The 26,396-nt window shown below is 43.7% G+C and overlaps 1 protein-coding gene across 16 annotated transcripts in view; it reads left to right on the top strand.

Moving 5' to 3' along the window:
- LOC118517412 (glutamate receptor ionotropic, kainate 2) overlaps positions 1-26,396 on the top strand; it is a 129,174-nt gene that overhangs the window by 54,679 nt on the left and 48,099 nt on the right. For all 16 annotated transcript variants that reach the window (XM_036063508.1, XM_036063506.1, XM_036063505.1 and 13 more), the window contains one exon: positions 25,181-25,270. In XM_036063508.1, coding sequence (XP_035919401.1) covers positions 25,181-25,270 — 90 coding nt within the window. The remainder of the gene's footprint in view (positions 1-25,180; positions 25,271-26,396) is intronic.

The raw sequence follows: 26,396 nt of genomic DNA, 5'->3' as shown, positions 1-26,396 counted from the left end.
TGAGCCTCAGATTTATGGTCCCAGAATTTTACCAAACCTGTTGATATCTGGGAGACCAAAAACAGAAAAACCATATGTGTGTTGAATTCTTGCCATCTTATATCATTTAATAGCAAAACAAACAGTTAATGTCATGTGTTTCGTTGAAGTACTAGGCGCTTCCCATATTTTTTTTTTAATTGTTTAACAGTTTTTACTGGTAATTTAAAACAAGCTAAGAATTTGTCAGTAAAGGAATAATGGAATTTGATTTTTTCAAAAAATTTAAAATCTGACGTTGTATTAACCTTTAAAACTCCTTTACCTTCGGATAGTTCAATGTAATGGACGCAACATGGTAGAAAACATGAACAGCCACTACTGAGACTCTTGCTCGCATGCAGCTGACTTAAATTTAATCAACGTTTTCAAAGCGTCGCACCACACGAAGCGCTTTGTTCGTCCGTACAGACAGGATTATGATGATCATACCGACAACCTTCACATAACACACATGTGTATTTGTGTGTGTGTGTGCTCACATTTTATGAATGTTTGCACACGGAATAACAATGGGAGTTTGGTTCTGCTAAGTGCCGAACCTTCTTTCACACCACTTTTTCCTCCCCATTTGCACCCTGACAGGCGACAAAAGTGCGCCCCGCTTGTCCGAGGTGTTGCTGCCATCCGATGGCATGGCAATGCATGGTTGTATGAGAAATTGTTCCACATTTTTCTTCACCCCCTTTCCGTACTCCATCCATCATCTGGAAGCCCACAGCCCCCCTCCCGCACCAAAAACGCTGGTGACGATACAGTGTCACTGCTTCGGGCGTCATGAATATAAAGCCGGGTGAGAAAAAATGTCGAAAATGACGCTTTCGATCTTCCGTCAGCTTGCCAACCGGGTTTCGCACCGGTTTCATATGTCTATTTATGTAGGTGAGTGTGTGTGTGTGTGTATGTGTACACATGTGATGTATTTTGTTCTTTATCACAAGAAAAAAGCGACCAAAGGTACGATACGATGCCAACCACCATTCTCGCGATTCAAGAAGTGACAAGAAATGAATGCACGTGGCAGTATGAAAAAGATAATAGCGCGCTCACACACACACCGGGTAGGACCACAAAAATGAGGTTTTGTGGTATTTTTTTTTTTTTGTTGTTGCTCTGCTCGTAGAAGAAAGCACAGGGAAAGGGAATCGTTTTCTCACGGCACTTGTACGGTACGATAGGTTTGAAAGGTGGCCAACTTCACGCGAGGTGGCTGTTCATTTTTTGCCTGCTTGTTCGTGATTGAAGTTAAACTATTCCTGTCACTCGTCCACACTATTTGCTGTTGCTTGCCCATGTAAAGATGGCTCTCATATTTCTGTCCTTCAATTTCCACCTCATCATCACTTGCCACCGTGCAAGGACAGAAGCACCGGGAGGGAAAATAAAGCTATACAAACTCCCATCGCACTCACACACAAACACAGTGTGAACTGTAGGGAATGCGTGTAAAGGTTCCCCGCTGAGCAAGTGTGAAACATTTCTACACCGCTCTTTGTGTGCAAATTGTTGGGCATTCGTTCGGGATGCATATTACTTGCTATGGGTCTGAAGCAGTTTGTGAGTGTGGAATGAGCACTGAGAAGAAAAATCCGTTTGACAGGGGAACAATAGAAGTATTTTGTTTGGTGCGGGAATACAGGGGTTTCAAATCGGATAATTAGATATTAAAGTTACTTGGTGGAATATTGCAGCTTAATAAAGAAATATTTTAATCCTGAGCTTTTGTAGGAATATGGTCAGGCCGTCCTGCATAAATAGAAGTTGTTTTTGCTTTTGTCAAATTTTGTTTTAATTATAATAAAGAGTATCATCGAAAGCACGGTTAAAAAATAAAAATGTGGCCTTAAATAAATCCAGAATTTTCAAAAATGGCCTATGAAACCTTGTATTTGATTGAAATTTCTATATTTATAGTGTTGATGAAAACAAATGGATGGGTTGTAGAGACATTTCGATCCGATCAGTTTCTACTGATCAAGATAACATTTGCAAGGAGGGATGATGCAAAAAAAGGCAATGAAAGAATTAATCGCGTGCTGAAGCAATCACATTACCTTGCAAGTGCCGTTCCAGTCGAACGCGGTTTTGGTTTTATTTGCTGCAAAAAACAAAGCGGGAAAAACTCTTACGGTGACGAAAGAGTAAATGGGTGGAAAATCGATCGATTTGGGGTCATTTCGAAACAGAAGGGGAGGGTGGGGGAAAGGAAGGGGGGAGGGGAAATGGAGAACCTTCAACACCATTCGAGAGTATTCAATTTCGTTCCATCAGCGTCAAACATCCCGGCGGCAAGTACTCGATTAATTAAAGAAAAACATTTTCTCTCACTCCCCCCTCCCTCCCTCTTTCTACAGTTTTGCACAGAAAATGGCAGAGAACTGTATAGAGAGGGGAGTTAGAACGAAAACAACATAAAAATGACAAGCAAACGTGTGAACGAGAAGACGGGGAACACAATTGAGTGAAAATTGCAGTAGAAGTAAAACATAAAAGAATATAAAAATACACACACATATACATCCAGACAAACAGACAAGAAAGTACAATAAAAAAGGGAGCTTGTACACTCACAGACACACACACACTCGTATAAGATGAGAAAATGGTGGTGCTTTCTTTCATCGTGAAGGGTCTTTGAGGGGTTTTGTTTTTGTGCTCCCAAACAAGCAGAACAACAGCAACAACGGAAGTCGATCGACTGATGGCGCTTGTGGTCGAGTGTGAGTGTAAGAGAGAGAGAAAGAGAGAGAGAGAGAGAGAGGGAAACAGTCTTTGGAGCTTGTGTGTGTATGCTGTTTTAGTAACCTTCTTCTTCTTACCCCTTTATGGGGGGTTATGCAATTCGGAACATCATCAATGCTGACGGCGTAGAGAAGACGAAACGACCCTTCAACCATCGTTTCCACTCACTCCTCCCAGCTTTTCTCAAGCCCTGGCCATTGTTGTTGCAGCAGCAGCAGTAGCAGAATGCAGCTGTTTTTATTGCACTGAATGGTGGTTAAGAAGCGAAGGGAGGTGTGAGAGTGGACGGGCATCGACGGACGGGGTTGAATGCAATTTACTATACGGGAAACACGCGGAAAATGCGATTAAGCTGCAGAATTTTGGGTTGCTGTTTTTTCTTTCCACTTTTCAACAAAAACAATAACGCAAAAGTGGGAGAGCAAAAATCTTTTTTTGGTGGTAAGGTTAAGGAATAATGGGAGGAAGGGAAAAACAACCTCGAGAAGGGGTTGAAGCCAAAAACGGGAGCGCTGAAGTTTGGCCATTTTGATCAAGAGTAAGGACCCAATTCATACGGCAATCGTCATGGCTGCCATTACGTGATGGAAACCTGTACAACCGGTATCATTTCGGTACCCGTAGTGATGCCGATAACGGTAAGCAGGGTTCAGTGGGGTCTGGAGAGAGAGAGAGAGAGAGAGAGAATGAAAGGGTGAAACTACGCTAGTGTTGGCGCGAGAGCAAGAGTATTATGTTACCGGGAAGCCAAACCTAGCGTCAATTTTGCCTTTTTGAAATCAACCAGCGTTGAAAAACTGATGAGAAGGAGGGGTTTCATTTTCCCTTCCATTTTCACCCGGCACATAAAAAGTGAAGTTTCGTAGTGGTGCATTAACCTTTTACTACTAACGTTTATGACTTGTTTTGTTGACAGATCCTTGTCGGGGCTGCTGTTTCTGTTGATAGTAATGAGAATGATCTTCGGAATTATACTGACATTGCTCATAAATTTTCTCATTGCATATTGCTGATTCGTTCTCTTCTCTTTTACTCATTTTTGTTTTCTTCCAAACAAGAACTGAATTTAAAATAGGGAAATTTGATATAAATCCAAAGCAGAAGAACCTCTTTCAGTACTATAACAACGTTCACGACTGTGTATACAAGGCTTTGTGGAAAAATTATTTAGATAAAATTATTAAGATGACCATACGCCGTCAAACCGTCATAATCGAAAATAAATAAAATTATTAAGACGTATGCTTAGATAAATTAAATTCAATGAAAAAACACAGCAATGCTCTTAAACCGCTCGAACTGAATTTAAAAAAATCATTATATCAGCAATTTCTTCACATCTCGTGAAAACAATTGTGTCTTTGAACTAGTGAAGGGAAAGTATTGTTGGACCTGGTCTTCTTCTTCTTTGGCTTAACGACCTCATAAGGTTATGCCTGCCATTACTATACTTGAAGATATCGCGAAGAGATAGCTTCAGCTTCGTCAAAGAGAGCCTGTAATATAACTTCAAATCAGTGATATTTTTTATTATCAACGTATGTCAAGACCTGGATTGACTATCAGCAGATAGTCATTGAAGATTTCAAAGCTTTGGCTAGAGTCTGCAAGCCTTCCTAGAGCTTGGAAAAGCCCTCTCTAACGACAGGTTGAAGCCTTTCTTTCCGGAACAGACCCTTGGTGGCACACAGTCCTGAATGCTGCCTACAAGATCCTGTCCCGCATACTCTTCTGCAGACTTGTGCCCTTTGCTACAGATTTTGTCAGAAGCTACCTAGCTCGCAGTACGGTAGATTCTAACGTGGATCTGGAAGTGCCGGGAGCTGCTGTTCATCGACTTCAAGGCAGCGTACGATACCATAGACCGGACCGAGCTATGGAACATCATGCGGCAGTACGGTTTCCCTGCGAAACTTGTATGGCTGTTGAGGGCTACTCTGGATGGTGTGCAGTGCAAGGTGAGAGTGTGGAACAAGCCGTCAGAATCGTTCGGATCTCATCGGGGACCGAGGCAAGGGGAAAGCAAGAGGTGTCATCAAGGGCACGATTTTCACTCGGTTTCTTCAATTCCTTGAATTTGCGGATGATATCGACATCAACGGACGGACATCTGACTCCACAGACTCCAGATCCAGAAGACTCCTGCACCATATCTCACACTCTTACGGCCGGTAGTCCTGTACGGGCACGAGTCCTGGACTATTCTGGTGGAAGCCACCAATCATTTGCGTGTGCAGGGCATGTGGAGAAGTAGAATGAATCACGAGCTAGCTGAGCTGTTTGACGGTGTAAACATTCTGACGGTTGCCAAAACCGAATGATTCGTTGATTAGGGTTCGTGATGAGGATACCGGACTCATGCCCTACCAGGAAGATGCTCAACGAGCTCGTTGGATCATGTGGAGTCAGACTTGAAGGAGATCGGATGCAGCCGGGGGTGGAGGAGTGCAGCTATGGACCGAGTCTCCTGAAAACTGTTTGGACACCAGGCCTTGTCTCTTAGACGTGCTCCATAGGAGCAGGCCTTGATGGCAAACGGGATCTTGAAAGATTTCCATCCACGTTTACTTAGAATGTACTGGTGGCCTTTTCATTCATACAGAAATTCATGCATGTCAAATGAGGTTATTGTACCTTAAGGGTCTTCAAAAAATTACTAACAGAACTAAGATGATTCACTGTAGAAAACAATTTGTACATTGGCTAAGACAGAACTAAGTGTCTTGCATCATAGTGAGGCAGTTCAATAGCTGAGTTTGTAGCGATACTGGTCATCGCACGTCAGAACCGATTATTGAATCTTTTGCGTGAAAAAAATGTGGGGAAAAAATGGCGCATAGAAATAGGTGAAATCGCAAATCTTCTTTTGCGCATATCTTGCTGATGGACAATTTCATAATAGAGCGAGCGTTTTTTTCTCTCTCTGTTTCATCCGATCCCTTCCTGTTTCTTTTTTTCATTGCCATTGGGCGGCTGTCCGGGATGGAAGGATCTTGTTAAGAAGAATCACGGCTCAATCTGGTAGCCGATAAAAGATTGGGACCCAACTTTTTCCCCAACCGTATTTCCTTTCTTTCAGGTGGAAAAATCCTTATGAGTTCGTTTTTTACGAGACAATCCGATCAGTCCGAATGGGATTTGAGCATAGTGAAGTATAAAGCGTACCACTTTTTTATTTAAAAAGTAATAATATTACTGATGAGGTTTTTCTTTATTTAAGTAAGTCTGTAGCACTTGTGACGGCCTGAAAAGCTTCATAAAAAAACTTCTGTTTCGAAAATGTTTTTGTACAAGGAAGAAAATAGCTTATGCACTAGTAGACCCATCCCAACAAAACAGAAATGGAAAGGATATACACCTTTCTCACTGAAAATCCGAGGGATTTTCTTTTTATCGATTTTATTCGATTGTTCTGTTGCGTCAAGTTTCGGTCCCAGCTTTCCGGCTCCGATGCTGATCCCTTGGCAGTTTAACGGGTTTTACTGGGTGACAGCAGCGACAGGTGAGCCTTCGCTTCGTGCTGAGTATTATAGGAAGGATTTTGTGACGCTTTTTTCCCCCTTCAAACTGCTTCTGCCCCGTCACCGGTTGAATGCGATCAAGCAACAAAATCATCACACAGACACACGCGCGCGCACACACGGGCAATCTCATGATCTTATTCTGGAAATGCGTGATTAACCATCCACGTGTTGGGTGCTTGAAACTCGTTAAGCGTTTAGAGGAAATATAAGAGGGTTTTGCTACAAATACGTCAACTATTTATAGATATCGACTGTAACAATATAAGCACAAACATTAGATTGCCTTAGTAAAATGGACTTCGAGTCAGCCCTTCAAAGACAGTTTAAATGTGACTAGGTATGCATAGAGCCTGTCACCAATGATGAGTTTCATCATGTTGCAACAAGACTGAATCCGCAAGCCATAAGGCCACACCTGTGGAGCATACCAAACCCTAAAGAAAACTCAGTCATGCTAGGAAGCATGATGCGTAATCATAATATAAGATCATTTTCTACGGCGATTCGGTAGATGAGCCTCATATGGGCGAGGTCTCTGTCAGCCGTTGGTCTCACCTGCGCTCACCAAGAAAGCTCTAGTGGTTCCGGATTCCACGTTGGACCACGGAAGTCGATGCACGTCGTGAAATACTTCATTGCAGCCAAAGGCTTTTGAATTAACCAGAGCTTTACCCTGTAGATGTGCAATCAATGCGAAAGGTAAGACGTCATGCGTATGAAAACCCAGTCTACAGAGAGCCCACCGAACCAAGACTAGTGAGTCTGCTTTCTCATAGCCTGGGACCTCAAAATGAGAAAGGACTTTAAATAGAGATATCCTGAACGCCTTGTCAAAAATTAAGCCACACAGTTCAATGATTTTCATGGTAAGGACATCCTGACTCTTAAAAGCCTTGGAGGATCTTTGTGCTTCAAGATTGGATTTTCTGCAAGAACTACGAAACTGATCTTCTTCTTTGTTGGCACTACAACCTCGTGAGGTCTCTGCCTTTCTTTTCTTGGCTGACTTTTCTGTGTCTTGATTTTACCCTTAGCATAGTAGTCAGCTCTGCGTACGGGGAAGCGGTCTGGATGGGATTTGAACCCAGACCCTGCCATGTGAAGACCGGCGCCACTGTCGCCTCTGCCACCGGACCGCCCCAACGAAACTGATGCCGGACAACGAAACTGATGTCTGGACTAAATGGCCATCCTTGCTTATGAAAATAGCCAGGGTAACCCTGGTAATGGGTAAAGACTAGTTAGGAGAAATCTTCATTTCTTCAGTTTTGTTAAAAGAGAACTGCAAGTCTTAAGTAAGGATTCTCGTAGATCTGTAGAGTGCTAGGATGCACTTGTACGGCCACAAAATCTTCAAAAAACTTTCATATTGTGCTCTTATGACATGTCTTTTTAAGGGTTTGAAGATGGGCTCTTATATACGGATGGACGTACGGTCGAGAGGATGAAAGGATAGTATTTCCAATAGAGGTCTACAGAACGATGCTCCATCCCTCTTCTAGAAACAAGCTGTGGGTTGATGTCACACATCGTAGTATGAGAAGTGTGCCCCATCAAAACTCAATGACTATCCTTAGCGAATTTTAATACCAGATTGGTTATATGTGATCTTCAGCTTAGTCTTAAGTTCAAGTAAAAATCTCTCTTTTCTCTTCTTCCTTGGCTCTACAATCCCGACAGGGCTCGGCCTGCCATTTCTGGCTGGCTGTGACTTTTTTATATCCATTGCTAGATGGTCAAGTCCTATGTACGGGGAGACAGTCTGGTGTGAAGACCTTCGCCACTGTAACCTCGACCACCAGACCATCCCATCAACTAAACAAACAAATTTCATTATTTCTGGTGGATAGTATAGCTACTTTAAGTCTATGACAACCCTGTAAATCAGTATTGTCATTTGTTTTTCATAGTACTCCTGCTACTGTGGTGTGATTCAAATGACACTCCAACATCTCAAATACCAAAAGCTTTATAATAAAAACCTTGTAATTAAAAACAAATATTTTTCAACCTACTATCACAATTTTCAATTCAAAAATCAATATTCGATATACCGTCAAACATAAAAGTTACTGCAAGATGTTTTCAGCCTGAAACGACGGGTGCAACACTCAGCAATACTTGCGCATTAATCACGACGTCATGCTGTAATTGTAACACTAGGCACAATTTTACCCATCCGGTCGCGAAATGAAGTGAAAGCGAAGCGCTAAAATATAATAACGCAAAAAACACACACCTGCACGGATTCAACGAAGGACGCCTTTTTTGTCAGGCCATTTCTTTTTTTTTTCGAGAAGCTGTGAAGGTAACTCCACTGGTCGATTGGTTTCGGTTAGTTTTCTGCTCGGGTAAGCATTTTTAGGGGTGGCCCTTCCAGGTGGATGATTATCGGCACAGTTCACTCGTAGCTCGACGTTGTAGCATTTCACGAGCAACAGGAACATATTCGTTCATTTTCCTTTAAATAGCTTCAATCGCACACACGGGCATGAGTTAAAAACGGGAAAAATGTCTACTTTCTTGTGCTTTTTATAAATTTTCACGAAGCGCAGTTTTCCAACGAAAAGTGAACTTTTTAACCAGGAAAATGAAAAATAATGTACACGATTCATTGCAACTTAAAGAGTTATGCTGCGGCACAACACAAACTTAAATCTCTCAAATTGGCAGTAAAAACGCAACAGATTTTCCCGAGCCGGGATTACGCATATTAGTCGCTGCGAACTCGCACCCGAATTGGTTCCAATTTCGCAGCTGGATGACCATGCAACAAGAACGCTCCACGTGGCGGCCAATTTCTCCGTTCCAGTACGGACTCTATTCGCCACCGATTGCAAACCGTTTTCCTTTCTTGCTATCAGTCATCACTGCCATCGACCACGTCGAATGGTGAAACAAAATCGTCCGGAAAATGGTGCTGCCAGACGTCAGATCGTATAACCGTCCGGCGTTGTACTGCAGCATTTGTAAGACAGGCCCAGCGCAGAAGAGATGATCGACCAGGATAATTAGCGACCGAAGCGTACGGAAACGCGTGGAAAGCGTTTCGGAAAAGCCCAACCATATCGCTGAATTGTTACACCCGGCTGCATCTTACCGGTGAGGAGAAACCGAACGATGGAACTCGGTGGCCATATTCACCTCGCTGCTCAATTGCTCACTCGCACGAGTTTTCGCCCAACCAAGTGTCCCGACTGACGATGGTTTATGGCAACGGGGAAGACCAGAGAGCCAACATTGTGGCTAACACACTGCCAATCAAAAGTTCTTCTTCGTTTATAACCACCACAACCATGTGTGTGTGTGTGTGTCTGTCCGTCCTTACCTTACCAGTAACTGGGCGTCTCCATCGTGTCACCTTCATCTCGATGGAGACGCCCGGTGCTTCGTACGGGAAATGTGTCATGTCCAAGGATAATGACACACGAAAAACTTTCTTTTCTTCGGCTCTCTTACCACTTGCCTTACCCATTGCTCTACCCCTAATCTCTGCCACACAATCCTGTCGAATTATGGCGACAATTGCAGGGGTCGTCAGATTACATCCTCTTTATCAGAAAAGAAAGAAAAGCACACACCCACACACACACTGTTATTCATCGTTGCGGTCTTCGTGTTCCACCCTCGGAGCTTAATCTTCATTTTACGCCTTGCAAAGTGGAAGCCCAAAACGAAACCTGAATGTACCACTCATCCGAGAGGGTTTATCACCTTGGTCGCTTTTCCTGCATTATGCTTCGCTTCAGGGTTGCGTAAGGGGGAGCAGGAAGCACACTTCGAGGTCTAATCTGGCCTTTTATCTTCATTACAAATGAAAGCATTTAACGGCTTACAGTTGGGAAACCTACCCCAAAAGAAACGCCGTACTCATCGCGCACATCGGTTCGGCGCGGTGTTTCACGCTGATAGCGCACACTTTTCATTAGAGTTTGCTCGCTTTCCGAGGGCACAGGGTAGAGCTTTTTGGGGCGATGCAAAGGAAGTAGTGGAATGTGGTTGTTGTTTTATTTTGCACAGCCTTCCCGTAAAAGAAAGCAAACAACATTTTGCCATAAAACAAACAAAAAAACCGAATGTGTTAGTGTAAGGTGCCCTTGAGGCGTGAAAATAGGAACCACAACCATCCACCGCCAAAGATGGAGGTGTTTTATTTAAGAAGTAAACCAGTCCCCTACTCATCGTTATCAACCACCGTACCCCTCCCCCAACTGTCCTCGCGGAAACCAAGAAAAGGGCAAGTTTGCTTTATGATTATGAAAAACAACCAACCGGTTGCGACTGAACGGTGGTGTGTGTGTGTGTGGGTGGTACCATTTTTCCGAAGGGTTTTCTATTATGCTTTTTTCACTAAGGGTTTTTTTGTCAGGGTTGTGGTGCGGTTAAGCGAGAATGAAAGGGAAACCGAAATGCAATACACCCGGGTTGATTTTTTATGGGGTTGGAAAATTTAAGGGAGTGCAAGCGACATCACTGGGCTAAGATTTTTGTAGGTTAGGGTGTGAAAAACAAAAGGGTGCGAGAGAAAAGGTAAAAAACTGTCACAAGATCAAAGCATTCGGTGGGGAAGGCTCGCGCTCCCGGAAGCAGCAATTCATGCTAATTTGCCCGTTTCTGGACGAGCTATTGGATGAAAATTCGTGTTTCTCAATGGCATTAATTAAGGGTCTATCAAATTAAATATTGATTTAAAAAATAGAAAAATATAAGATTGATCGTGACTTGAATTTACCCATAGCAAAGTATTCAGCCCTGCGTAGGTGGAGGCAATCCGAATGAGATTTGATCCCCGGTCTAGCTGTGTGAAGACCTGCGCCGCTGTCGCCTTCAACGGTTCAGTGGCTCCTAATGTAATCGATCGTACCTGGACAGTACTGCCTAATTAAATGGTGTCAGCAAAGGTGGAACGCAGACAGTTTATTCGAGATGTGTCGTCTCTCTCTCATGCCACATCTCAGCATGTGGCTCCGATCTTCGGCAACTTCGGGCGTCAAGGTGACAGCTCGCATCGTTAAGGTACTCAACGACATATACGACTTCAAACGTTTCGGAACTGAACTTTTCCACCGATGATATGATTGCAAGCAATTGAAATATTCCACTAATCATGTACAACATTGTCTTGAGTAATGATTTGACAAATCAACTATTTGGGATAACCTTCTGAAATGAAAAATAAAGTTCAAAATACGCAAAGCTGGTATTCAAGACGCTCCCAATCTGACAGCAAGTGCTTCGTACTAATTTTTCAGTGATAGAGCAATTCAATACACTTCTTTCGCATTAAAAAGGACCTCACTACTTTTCAAATGGCAAAACTTACGCCACCGAGCAAATACTGTCGGCAAATACCTGAAGCTGTAACTTTCACCGCCATGCTGTAAATTAATCGCCCAAAATGGCAGTAAATTTTTCCTCCGACCGAGCAACCTCATCGATAACGTGACGGAAAGATTCATACCGTTTGCGACACAGGGGAAGTGTTGAGGGATAGCAGGGAATGGTGGTGGTGAAAACAAACCGCCAACATCCTCGACAACGTCTCGTCTCCGCCGCTTTACCGGGCAAATGTTTCAACTGGAAAAGTGGCCCAGTTCACAAGACTGAACGCCAATTAGTATCAATTAGTTGAGCTGCCGTGGCTGCTTCGGGCTGCTTACCGTAACCGTCACTTCCGAGAATTGGTCGTTGACGCTTAGAGGGAATGGTAGAATGGAGGGTTTGGAGGGAAACAAGGGTGACCGAAAAGGAATGGAAAGAAAACCTCCTAAAGGTAAGAACACGGCACACACACACACACCCTTCAAACCCACGCGCCAGCTGAGCACGATCCCTTAACCCCATTTTTCTTGTCTATTTTTCAAGCACGCTCCGACTCGGAACCCAAACGATGGGTTGGGTGGGAAGAGGAAAAGGGGGAGGGAGGGGGGTGAGTTGGCGTATAAAATGGCAGCAAATGTCCAGCGCACCATCGCGCCTTTTTCTCCGAGCTGCTCGATTCGGGAATGGGAAGTGCTTTTCACTGCCCACACATACACACACACATACACACGAGCAGGGGAGTTTCCACGATTCGGTGCTAAGCGTCATAAAGCATGGATAATGTGCCTCGTGACTCGACTAGCAGGATCTTTAGATTTCACCGCATGAAAAACGGCCAGCTGAGAAAAAAACCCAGAAGCAAAAGCAGCGAGTGAACAGTGGGCGAGAGAAAGAGGGGGAGAACGAGAGAGAGAAAGGATGCGGGGTAACTAAAACGAGATAAAGTACGTCGTTCGAAGCTTTAAACATGAGTATGTTCATTAAATTCTTCTACCCACCGGTCCCAAGTTTCCATTTTCCATGTTTTCCCCCAACGAACGCTTTTCCTTTGAGGTTAATTCAAACGTGGCCAACGCGACCGGGCACCGGGTGGTACGGTGCAAATCGGTTGTCGGATGGGTTTCTGCCGAGCTGAAGCATGCTCAAGAAAACCATAATCGCTCATAAAGCCCTCTTCCGAACCACCAACCAACTCCCTTTTCCCCCCTCGCTTACCCCTGCTTGCGTGGAAAACTATCCACAGTTTGGCTTTCTTTCTCCCCGGTTTATTACCTTCCATCACAAGCTGAACCGCCATCCAATGGCACCAGGTGCAGCCACCGTACTTCCGGTTATTATCAGAAATCCACCGCCCCCCCCCCCCCCCCACTCCCGGGATACCCACGCACCCTCTTCGGCTCGATCGCTCGATGGGTAGATTTTACTGGGCCAAAAAAAGAGGTGGCTAGAAGAAAATGAGGGAAAACAGCTATACCAGGAATTGCTTTTAATAAAGATAAATTGAAGAGAAATTAAGATACGACTGGGAAGAAGCGACTGCGAGGATTTTCCCATCCCATTCCCATTGCTTCCGGTTGAATTTCTCTCCTCAGCCGTACTCACTATTAGATAGCATTTTTCGCTGTCTCGCTCTCCCGCTCTCATTCTATGTCTTGCTTGAAAGACCGGTTTCAACCTCCTTAATACTTAACCAGATGTTGTCCAAGGTTTGGAAGACTCACTGCCCACACCTCTAATCCCACATCCACCACATCCAGTGGCTGTGTGAGCCGAGATTGTACTAGTTTTGTTTTCGTTTCACTCGCTGCTTATTTTGATTACGGTGCTCGAATGCTACAGGCACGGTTGCTCTCAAAGATGCTCTCACGCATTCACACACACACACACACATACACCGGGGGCCATTGGTGATCCAGTGGTATCACATCGCGCACCATATGACCGCACACACCATATGGCTAAGCAGTGCTAGAACCGTGAAACGTTGGCTCACCGTACCAGCCCAATCCAGCTCATTGCTAATGATACAAACAGCATGAGCCCCCTTTTCCATCCTTACCCTTCCACACTTTCTCCTGAGCTTTCATTTTTATCAAGCCAAATAGTTGAGTCGTCTCTTCCCGTTTGACATCCCTCCATCCCCTTGTGCCGTAGCTTCCGGTCGCTTATTTACCGGAAACCATTTTCATTATCCACTAAGGCGCATACCCCGCCCCAAAACCTGACGGTAGCCACAAACGGGACAAACAAACGCAAATCAACGGCCGTATTTCCACCGATACACAGAAACACACACGGAGGGTCCGGCAACACGAAAACACCATCGGTTGGTTGGTTGTGTCTTGCCACCGTTTGCTCGGCTGACAGGAACGGGGGTTAGCGAGGTTTGCTGTAGGGTGATGAGATGGTATTGGTATTATGAGCCAAACACGGGCAAGAAGAAACGAAGTGTTTGTTTTTTGTTCCCCAAACCACTCGCTGACAGCATTCGGGATTGTGGGAGCGTAGCTTGTAGATGTTGGCGCCTAAATGTAGGCTTTACGCGGCTCAGTGAAATGCTGTTGGGTAGCACCGCCTTTATACGCTACACGCTGGGATGAAGATTTTGGGGTGGAAAGTTCCAAAAATAGTCGTTGATTTCGTCGTGAGAAGAGGAAAAGTTTGAACCGATTGTCTTAAGATGGTGATTGTGTTTCTGTTCTCGAGTCAATAATATTTTATGCTTTGTTGAGCGATCAATAAGACCTGTGATAGCTTCGATTCGAAAATCTGAACAATTTAGTCAGCAGCAGCGCAACGCAAACAAGAAAACAAGTAAGCATTAGACATCAGATATATCTTTTTTGACAGCTTGATCGCCACATGCTGAACGTACCTCAAACTCGTAACATCACTTTCCATGTATCCTTAAAGCCTTATTTCCAGGCTTTCTCATGAGATCCTGAGTCTTTTCGAATTATTTTCTAAGTTTTTCTACGATCTAAGTCTATGGTTTTTGGCGGATAGTTCCCGTTTCTTTTTGAGCTTGGACCTTACATCTTCTTAAGGAATCGGCTCACAATAATCCTTAATTCGCTCCGAAAATTTGATGATTCGACAACTTCTTATCGAAATTCAGGGCCGTCCAGGATCAACTGGTTCTTCGTTTTCAGACCCTTCTGTGCTGTATTCTTCAGAATGGCTACTGGTGATTCCAGAAGAGTTCGGATGTTTCAACTGGTTCGGGATTAGAAATAATGTCCGAAGGTGTTAGTGGTGCTTGCTCTGGGAGTGTTAAAAATGTTAATCCAAAATCGCCCTGACGATGTCTTAAAGATCGTTTCACGGCCCAATGCTTCATGTTCAAAAGCTGCGTCTTGTTTCCGTCTGTTTCTTGAATCAGCTTTATCAGCTTGCATAAGGAATCAGAAGAAACGAAATAGCTCCACTCAAATCAACTTGAAGGAAAATTCATGGTGCATATTAAATGGATCCTTCACCTCCTGCCCGAACAAAAGGTGAAAGGTATTACTGGATGAGAATGATCTCGCCTCAATTTTTTGATATTTAATTCCTTGTTAATCCTTGTTAATTATTTCAATAACAAATTATAATCCAATATACTCTGAAATAGATAGACTACCAAGCTGAAAAGTACTATGAAGACGTAAGTCTACTCATAGTACGCCAATCACTCTAATAAGCTTCCTAACAACGGGAAAAGATTAGCTCGTGTTTATTACTCTTCCAGACCGACCTTCGGATATTGCAATCACTGCACACAATGCTAACCTGTTACAACCCACAAGCACCAAACCATGAACCATTCAAAGGTTATTCTTTCCCGGGTTTAAAAAAAAATTGTCACCTCATGCTCCCTCCCACACTCTCGCTCCCCGCATCCACGGTACGTAATTGAAATGCTCACTTGACGACCGTCCTAAGCAATTCCGGTCCCGGCAGTCCGCTCCCGGTACGGTGTCAGTTTATTGGGCAGTAAAACTTCTACCCAGCGCGCGTGCAGTGAGGTTAAAAATAAAGAAAAACCCCCCCGTCACAAGGAAAACGAGTCACACGCCACTCCGAAAATGGAGTGTGCTCAAAATCTCGACCAGTGGACCTCGGTGTCCACGGTCACTCGGAGACCGGGACTGTAATCAAATTAATAACTCTACTGATGCAGCTGCACTTGCAACGGGACGGACAATCATGGTACGCCGTGCAATACCCGACCCCCGGGGAAGGTGGAAGCTTTCACAGATTTTACGAACTTCATCCGTGACGGTCCCCAGGGCAGCTTGACGCGCGCTGTACGGAACGTGCTGCTTTTATTATTTAAAATCCGCAGCGAGAAACCTTCCTCTGTCAGTTGGTAGTTGGCGCTAGCATTGGGACTGCACTGAGCCACTGACGGGTGTTCGTGCTTGTGTTCTTGGCGGACTAGACTGGTGGGAAATATTTTACGTGAAGCAAGCTGTTTCGTGTTGGTCAATTGTGCTCAGTTATTGAAACAGTAATGAAGTTGATTTGCACTTCCCATTCTAACGCGTGCTCTACGGACTTAAATTAACTCCGTATTGGCTGAGCCAAATAATGGTTTGGTTTGAATTGCCCTGTAGAAAAGACTAATATCATTTTGACATCATTCTCTGAAGCCATTTGCGTTTGTTCTAATTATCAAACTATTTCTAATTATTCACTGCTAGTGACGGTTTACCTTCGTTGCCACTAAATTGTACCTTTAAGTCCTCAAAGTTTCTAAAAATGATTTCGAGACATTATTCGTTAGGCGCTGGCAAAAATAAGTGCAATCATGACGAGAGCAAAACAATACACGGCATCTTTATGATCAATCAGAATCATTATTTTGTGAAATGAATTTAAATTCATTAAAACAAATTAGGATGCGGCAAATCTTGGAAAAGACGGCAGAGCAGCAGCTTCAGCTTGGGCCTACCACACGGACAGAGGAGGCGTGGTAGGCCCAAGTTGAGATAGAGTGATGGCGTGGATGCGTCCGTCAGAACGGCCGGAATAACGGATTGGCAGACGACGGCGCTAAACCGTGAGCGGTATCGAGGATTGTTGCAGCAGGCCAAAACTGCAAAGTGGTTGTAGCGCCTGATAAGTAAGTAAGTAATAAAGTTCACCCGCAGGTCGACCAAGAATGCAAACATAGCTCCTCAATGCCAAAATGATTGGAATAATTCAATATTCCATCAACTTTTGACCACAACCCACCTGACCATGCATTTGCAACATGTACTACGTTTTGCATACATTTTGGCGTATGTTTTAAAGCTGGTCGAATTTTTCAAAAAATGTCATACGCAAACCTTAAACAATTCAAATGAAAGAAAAATAGCAAAAAGAGTGTATACAACAGCTGAAGAGAAAAAAAAACATCGTAAATCTGTTACTTTTCTGGATTACATTCCGTGAGCTGATCGAAAACATGAAACAGTTGTATTGTTTCTTCTTCTTCTTTGGCCTAACGACCTCTTAAATCATGCCTGCCATTTCTGGCTTACTAGGCTTAATGATAAAACAACGTTGAATAGTCAGTCCTCACTACGGGAGAGCGATCTGGATGGGTAATTGAACCCCGGTGCGGCCGTATGAAGACCGGCACCGTCTTCACTCACCACCGGGTCGCCCTTTTGTAACTATACGCAAAAACTTTTGTATTGGATTCTTGCTAACAGAAAGGGGGTTCTCCTGAAGTGATTTGAATATTCAATTATAAGAATTGAATACCTTTAAAATCAACTCTTGGAGGATGTTTAAAATTAAAGAAAAGTGCACTTTATTTAATAATTAACTCCTTATTTGGAAAACAAAAATTATAAACAACTTCACTTTTCCAATGCATTTACTCCTTGCTTTAACGAAATGATGTTTAATTGCATACATTTAGGGATTTATGGATATCTTTGGTTTCCTCTTTTCCGTTTCTTTTGATTTTTTTCTTCCATTTCGAATGAATACTTCACACAACAATAAGCGTTAGCGCTGACTGCACCGTGATTGTAGCAATTTACAGCGAAATGTCGAATAAAACTCACAAACAGCTCAGCCAAGCCCGACCCGAGCGTTGCCAATTGTTTGCTGCACAGAATGTAACAGTTTCAGTGCACATTTCGAGCCCCATTTTTGCTTGACGGTAAAGAGAAACCCCCATTCCACTCACTACTCCATCCTCTCCCCTCTCCCCTTTCTTCATATCAAACGTGTTTCGCGCGTAAGAAAACTTCCTTCACAAAAATCAAACGCAAAGTTTCAGCTCACTTTAGGAAAAGAAAAAAATCCGGTGAAGCAGGAAAAACAAAAACCTCACGTTGGAAAATCCACACCGGGTATGTGAGTGTTTCGGTGGATTCCAAAAAGAAAAACCAACAACAGCTAAAACGAGAACTGCAAGTGAATCGAAAGTCGGCGATAGAACTTCCATACAATGAACATCACAGTCCCACCTACACCCCCACCCTTTGTAGTAGGAGCGTACCCCGAGTACAAGCGGGTTGGCTTGTTTATGGAGTAGATTTATCGCCCCGCTAGAAAATGGCCGGTAGCTGCCAGCGGATTCGCGCACAACCGTGCCCTTCGTATGGTGCGAAACTCGGTGTGTGTGTGAGTGTAGAGCTACCACCATCATTTCCTTCTCCACCACCCACCACTGTAGGAAGTGAAAATAAATGCACTACCGAGCTCGGGTGTGCGAACAGTTTTACGCTGTAGTTTCTGTGCTTTTTTGTGTTTAATTTTTATTTGGTAGCTCAACTCAGCCTCACACTACGCGAGTTTTGGGGATGGCACGGAACAAGGCGGGAGTGGAAAACCTGATGAAGGGGGGGAGGGGCAAAGCATTAAAACAAGCCAACCGTTTTTCTCCCATTTCCTTCCAGTATGGTTTTTATTTTATTTTAATTTCGACACCTACCAAACTGCCCTGTGTCTGTGTGTGTTTGTGTGCTTGTAAAGGTTACGGAGAAGTTACTGCTTTTCTCTCCTGTGCCTTTTTTTGTTGTTGTTGTTGCTGTTGTAGTTTCACTTGCGAAAGAAATAAACAACTCCCATGATGCATCGACATGCTTGGAGCGCGTCATGAATTTTTCAACACCAAGGCGGAAGCTCGTTATTTGTTACATTTGCTGAAGATATAGTTTGACCGAAGACAGCCAGCGGGAGCGAAACGAAGTAAAACTTCTGACGTTTGCTTGGAGAAGCCAACCCTGCTTTATCCTCTAGACAAGGCTCGCTTGATTGCAATGAAGCAGCTCACTGGAAGATTTAAATGAAAGGATGAATGCCGCAGGAATACCAATTATTTTTAAAGAACTCTTCTCGACAGCTTTCGTTGCACTATTTCTCAATAAAATATTGTACTTCTGTCAAAACAATGTGGTTTTCACCTATCCTCATCACGAGCGATCAGTAGACAGTGGGTGCAATAGCTCCAAGCAGTCAATGTTCAATATTAGACTGAACATAGAAGATGATCGATGAGCGACTTCAAACTTACGATAACCTTTTGTAAGAATAAGGATTGATATCTGGCCAGTAACCAGCCAGAGGTCCTCTCGCCTTGAGCTGATCTATTCAAGACTGGAACAAATCGATGCCTTGCACCATATGCCGGAAGGAAGACAAGCTGGAGGACAGGAGTTCCTGAGGTAAAACGTTGTTGATTACCGGCTTCAAGATTTTCCACCTGGTACTACAAGGTTGATAGTTGTCAGAAAAAATCTCTCCCGTGTTGGTCTAATGACCTCTTAAGGTCATGTCTTCCATTTCTGTACTACTAGACTTAATGATACCACGTAGTTGGATAGCCATTCCTCACTATGGGGGAAGGTTCTGGATTGGATTTGAACCCCGGTCTTTCCATGTGAAGACCGGCGCAATGGATGCCTCTGCCATCGGACTGTCCCTTTCACAAAAAATAACGAAACCGAACATCTTGAAGATCATGACAGAATTGCAGTACCTACATTTTGACTTTCTTCTAATAGATTTAGAAGCTAAATATTATAGCAGAGTCAGGACGAAAATTTACGATATACTGAGATGTTTTGGAATCTCAGCATATCGAAAACTCTTGGAAGCCTATCTATATCCAAATGGGCCAGCGCCAAGGAAGGTGGACTTGCTCCAATTTGTTGCTAGACAGAATCATCTCAGTGATTCAGTGATGTAAACCTCAAGTATATTATCCTACAATAAGTCTATCAACATACGATTATATCAAAATCATTGGTTTGATGCTCTCTTCTGCATCTGAGGTACAGGTAGACGAACCATTCTTTAAAATCGGTCCCGAACTTCACCTATCTGCTAGCTTATGTCCGCTCTGACGACAACATAGTTATGTTAGTTGAGATACTATACAAAATTGGGACACATGCTAGGGTGCTGGATGGCAATGGGTAATTTTCCAGTCAGTGGATTTTTCTTCTGGGGAGATCTTCACACTTTCCAAAACATACGAAGATTCGTTAAATTTGTTGAAGAGGAAGATCCTCAGAAGATGACGAGCTCTAGAAGATGAAAGCCTGACTCTGGTGGGTTGGTCCTTGTCGTGAGAATAGCAACGGCCGACCCAGCTTGTAAAGTATTTTCAAACCACCCTGAACATGGACCTCGTCGTTGTCCCAAGTTTACATGAAGTGATGGTATTGATGCGTCTTTTTGAGAGCTGATCATGACCTCAAGGTGGTTGTAACGCCTCGTCCTCTCAAAGTCTACCAGTCTCAGATCAGCAGAACCTAGAAGTTCAAGTTGTTGGAGTCCCTCAACAACAGTTGTGCCTAAGCCACCCGAGTTGCTTGATCCGCCACCGAAGCTATAGCAAATAATCACAATACTTTTATTTATTTTTCCTTACAATAAACAGCTTCAGTTGTTATCTAGACGACAATATGCAACAGGACAACTTCAATTCCATTAGACATTGGGACACTAATGTCTGACCCCATTTGGTAACCAAGAACTGAAAGAGAGTCGATTGGCAATATTCATTACATCCGACCGCACCGTGGGCTTGTTATTTTTGTTTTTCTTTTCACCCCTTTACTTATTTTTCTCATCATCAAGAAAACAAAATTAAAAACAAAACTCACATAAAAAGAAAGTTAAACCCTCTGAAACGGAAAACCAAGCTCCACTGGGATTTCAAAGGACGCTGAAACGGTTTTATAGACTCAGAGAAGAACGGAGAAAATAAAACAGACAGGGCGTGTGTGTAAATTTTAAAGCAAAACTTTTCATCAATGAAATGTTAGTAAGGAACACGCGGTGAAAGAGGGAGTAGTGACATACAAAGAGAGATAGAGAGAGAAAGTAACGAATAAAGAGAATAGAGAGAGAGAAGAAACTCTGTACGTCGCAACAGAGCATAAAGCAAATATAAACGCTCACAGCTAAGCACAAGGAATTGTCGTAGCAAGGTGGTTAAGGAGAAAGAGAGGGGGATGGTAAAGAGTGGAGAAGGGGTAAATGTTAAGAGGCTGCGGAAAACAAGTGCCGTAAAGTTTTTCGCGTGCGCTTATGTTTAGTTTACGGGATGACTTTTCCCATCCATGTAAAGCACGATCCGGTACATGTGTGTGCGAGAGTTTGTGTGAGCATGTGTGCGTGTGTGTGTGTTTGTAAAAAAATCGTTGCTGAAAACCTAAGCCAAGCAGCTTTTTCGGGTGGAAGGAGGGGGGGGCAGTCTCTCTCGCGGCCATGTAGCGCACACGTCAAACAATGAGCAGGGAGCAAACTCCGGAAAAGGAAATAAAATACTTACGCGAAAAAAACAACAAAACACAACAACACAAAAAGCCACCCCACCGCCACCCACGCTCAACAACCCCCCCATCCCTCAGGCAAAAGCGCATAAATGTGTGCGTGCCGATGTGCATATGTGTGTATTAATATGTTCGACGGGAATGTTAACATTCGCACGTTCGGCAAACAGTACGTGCGGCTAAGCGTCACATCGAAGTTTCCCGGCACGGGAAAAACCGCCCACGCGAACGGTGCCCAAGGGCAACCCTTGCTTTTTGGCCTGGCACGGTTTTCGTGCGGGGGGAGGGAAGGGGGGTGCTGGTTTTTCGTGCCAGCCAACGTTTAATGGGTGCAAATATGCGCCGGACAAATTTGTGACGCGTGTGTGCACACGTCCGTGGAGCGTGCACGGGGTCCTTAGAATATTTAAAAAAAATGTACACGGAACACACCGTTAAGGCAGGGTTCGGCAAATGGATTTGGAAGCTATTTATTTTTAATTTAAGCATGACGTATGACGGCTTGCGCATTTGGAGGCTAAATGCTGTTAAAAAGAAATTCAAAAAAATCTAAAAACATATGAAAATATAATCTCTTTGATATCAAACATGAGGCACGGCATCGAGCCCCGATTAGATGAATTATAAATATAAAATAACAAAAAAGGCTTCAAAACATTTTTTTCTCGCATACCAGCATAATCAAATCGAGCACAGCTTCTGTATTATAAAATTTGTTTGGAGCAATCAATATCAGAAGCAACAATAAAACCGAATAAATGAGATCACAGCATAGGACGATTAATCGCATTCAAAACAGTAAAAAAATAAATTTAAAAGGTTTCTTATATTTTAAAGATATTATTGAATCACTCGGTGGAATGTTTTAACTGGGTAAAAGCAAATTACATTCTTTTTAGCGAGGAATGAATTGCAATTGGTCTTCAGATCTTCTTTCAAAAACAGAAACTTTGTGTGTTGTTTTTATAAATAAGCTATTTACTTATTTTTTAAACATTCCTTTGTAATTCAACTGGACGCCAAAATTTAAAAATTAATTTTTCATGAGTTGAGTGAGTTGCTCATATGTCAAGCCGTAATGATTGAATATAAATAAATTGATAAGAGTTGCTCACCCCTGGCGTTTCGTACCGAGAGCAGAAAACACCCGTGGAAGCGATTCCAGTGTACAGCCCCGGGGGAGCCATTCACCACGCCCGCCATAGCCAAGACGTTAACGAGTAAAATTTATTTTAACCAAAACCCTTGACAAACAAACACCGCATTTCCGCAGCGATTGCATGCATTTCCCACCTGCCATCAAGCCAACATCATTATCGATAAGGTAAAATCCCCATACACAAAAAAACCCGCAAACATGTGAACAACTCCGACTCTGCGAGAGAATGGGGCCACTTTTTCCACTCCACCAACCCTCCTAGGAAACTTCCATTCCATCCGCACAATGTAAAAGAGAGAGAGAGAAAAAAGAAAAATAAAACCCAAAACCTACCCATCAGTGAGCAGTGGAGCAACGATAAAACGTCTTTCGGAAAGTTATTTTAATCAACATACGGTCTTTTTTGTTGCCCTCCCTCCCACTTCCCGGGACAGAATAGTTTACCACCCCACTGGTAGGAGCAATTTTCCGCTCGATATGTGCACCGGAAAAGCGTCGCTTACCGTCCAAGTATCGCAATGGAGTATGCCCGCGTTCATTAACGCTTCTTCCTGTGCCCACATTTGCCGTAACCACAGCCTCTCTTGCACCCCCCTCAAACCATCCACCACAACGAGCACGGTTGTGCTCATCGTCTTGATCGTCGTCCCGTTTGTCGGCGCCACGGCAGGATGGATGAGTTTGCCCGTTCCGCTTCCGGACACTTTACCAGCGAAAGAGAAAGAGAAAGCATACAGTGTATGCAACGTAATTATGATGTGCTACATGAGTGTGTGTGTAAAATCTGTGATGAAAGTCGCTCCAGCTCGGGATGGTCTGGTCATCTCACCCACATAGATGAATGAATTAAGTGAAACCGACGTATGTGTGTGTGGATAATTCATGAGGATGTAAGGAATTCTACGAATCAGTGGTCTTAAAATGGTCTTTAGCATAATTTCCTCCCATCATCTATTATAAGTTGGCCTGTGTGAAGAAAGCAAGCTTCATTTTTCTTTACGATATTTATAATTGATTTTGCCGTCTGAAACACACCCATACACAATGGTTCAGTTTGGTGGACACACCAGATTGGTGTGTTTGCTGCGCTTCACTTGCTTAATTGATTTGTCCGGTATTAATTAATGATGAATAATTATCCAACGAATTATCGGAAAGCTACTCGAGCGACCAAACGACGGAGAGAGAGGGAGAAAATGAAAGAGCAAAACAAAAAACGAGTATAATATAACTTATCTGCTCGGATTAGCATGATATCGATGTTCATTACTTACCATCAGTTGGCGATTTCCTCTCCACAAACCTCTCCGAAGCGTCTTAATATGCTGACGATGGTAATTGCAACCTTGGGCGTTTATAAGCAGCTACTTGTGGTAGCTTTAAGGTACGATCTACGCTGTACCAGTTGGATTTTTATAGCAGCGAGCTCCTGTCACGGTGTCTAGAATACACTCAAGGATATAGTCCAAGCGTGTTCGGACGGTTCTGATGGGTATAGTAACTCTTAAGAAAAACTGGCGCCAATGTTATTATAAGCTACAACATATGATGTTAAAATCCTCGATACCACTCACGATCCACCGCCGATGTGTGCCAGCCCATTATCCCAGCACTAGTAAGACTTTTAAGGCCATGAGTCATGTGTCTTGGGTGGGCTGGGTCGTGATAAGATGGTGAGGTAATCGAACAGCTCGTCATTACGGCGGCTCCTCCATTGTCCTTCCACATATACGGGACCAAACATCCTTCTGGTCATCTTTCGCTCGTAGAGAGTTTCGTCAGTATTGAGTCCCTGTCTCAGAGTCGTATGTGAGAACTGGAACTATAAATGATCTGTGTACAGTCCCAGCTTCGTCCGTCGCGACAGGTATTTTGAGTAACGAGCATTGAATCCCATCTGGACTGCCTCTCCCCGTACGCAGAATCAAGTCAGAGAAAGCCAGTAATGGCAGGCCGGCATTTTTTGAACTGGTAGAGCCAAGCAAGAAGAATATTAACCCACTAGATGAATCATCATCCTATTAAACTCTGAAGATTAGACACTTCAAAATGTCTAACACAGGTATTGTTCGCCTGCAAAGAGATGCATGCGCCTTCCGGTATGCAATGTGCGTAACAAAGAACCCATACAAGACTTTTACCAGAATTTATAACTTCAGGAAACAAAATAAGAGGCATAAGCAGGAATAGTTCAAGGCAAAAATAAGTTAATTTGTTTTTTGCCCCAAAACAAAATGCGTTTTAATGATTATAAACATTTAAAGAAATACTGAACGAGCAGAGCTAGCTGGTCTTATTACTTAAACAATTAATTTTGCATGAGGTACAATCGCACCAGAAGCGCCTCTGGATACAATACTTGATATCAGGTTTTCTAAAAACTACTCCATGAAAATGAGCCTTCACATTGTCTACACATTAACAAGCAACGGTTGTACATTGAACCAGATAACTGTGTTGGTGGGTATTGCATAACAACAGACCAACCGAAGGGAACGTATCAGTAAAGCACCTTAAAGTATGCATTCCACACAATAAAACACTCTTTTACCATAAGCGCTTTACTATTCTGCTCTTTACAATAATCTTCCTCTTCCTCTCTTTCTCTCTTTCTCGCCCTCCAGATTCCTCACCTGGAAACACGCTGGGATTATCGATTACGGCGGGAAAGCTGTCTGGTCAATTTGTACCCACATCCGAGCACACTCTCCAAGGTAAGTTTCATTATCCAACCCGCGCAAAGCTCAGAAAGGAGAACCATCTTCAGCAAGAAAGGAAGCCACGTGTGGAGTGCCATGGTCAAGTGTCGATAGATCACAGCGATGGACAGCTCGACAAACTGGCACAGCCTTCCCTCACGAGCTGCACATACCGAGGCCCACATTCCAATCCGTCATCCGCCCGGGTGATCGATCTCATCCGTACCGTAGCCCGGGTCGTGCTCCGTTTGATTGATAGACTCGATTGACTCCTACCCAGGCTGAGCCGGGGAAGCACAGAAACCATTTCTCCACTTGCTACCGTCTCCACCGATCGGTCGTCGAATGCTGGGTGCGTTGGTGAATTTATTTCGCTCAAGTATGCGTCCACATTCCTAGTCCTTGGACGCTAAAATCGATCGAACTGGAGGAATTTCAAACCCAGAAGACGTTGAACACATTTTCTTCCCAGCCATCGATTGATTTCGATTCCACCGAAAGCACCCCCGCCGAAAGTCAAAGCCACTCCACCGCCACGGAAGTAAATCGGATTCGGCGCGTCCCGGATGGCGTACCAGGAAGCCCACAAAATCTAGCCGAAAACAATAAATCCAATTACGAAGCACTCCAGCACGCTCCAAACGCTGGTTCAACCGGCTGGAGGCTGCAGGATCAATCCTAACGGGGCAGGCTTCCGGACGGTCCGTTGCCCGGAACCAGTGTATGCACTGGCAGCCACAAGAAGCGAACCTTCGCGAGGAAACGTCCTTCGAAAAACTCGCATCGAACCTCCAAAAAGGGGAGAAAAACTGATTCTCAGAAATACGTTCGGAAGTCGTTCGTTACAGGATTTACTCCAGAGCAAGCTTTGAGCAGCAGGCCCAGCTACAGCCTGGTAATGTGTGGAATGGCACGCAACGGACACATACATCCACATACACCAGTGTACTTTAATGTGCATCCAACCGCCCGCTCTTTCTCACTCACTCCTCCCAATTAGCCTTGCCGTTGTAAAGCGGCACAAACTAGAACCGTGAGTGAGAGAAAATTGGAAAACTGCAAACGGGAATGCAAATTTATGCCGAACCACCAGAATACCCGGATACCGGACCGTACGAGGGAGCCATTGTTTTGCATTTAC

The sequence above is a fragment of the Anopheles stephensi genome, chromosome X (assembly GCF_013141755.1).
Source record: "Anopheles stephensi strain Indian chromosome X, UCI_ANSTEP_V1.0, whole genome shotgun sequence".
Lineage (NCBI taxonomy): Eukaryota > Metazoa > Arthropoda > Insecta > Diptera > Culicidae > Anopheles > Anopheles stephensi.
The sequence above is the reverse complement of the archived record's forward strand: the minus strand, read 5'-3'. Positions and strand labels throughout refer to the sequence as shown.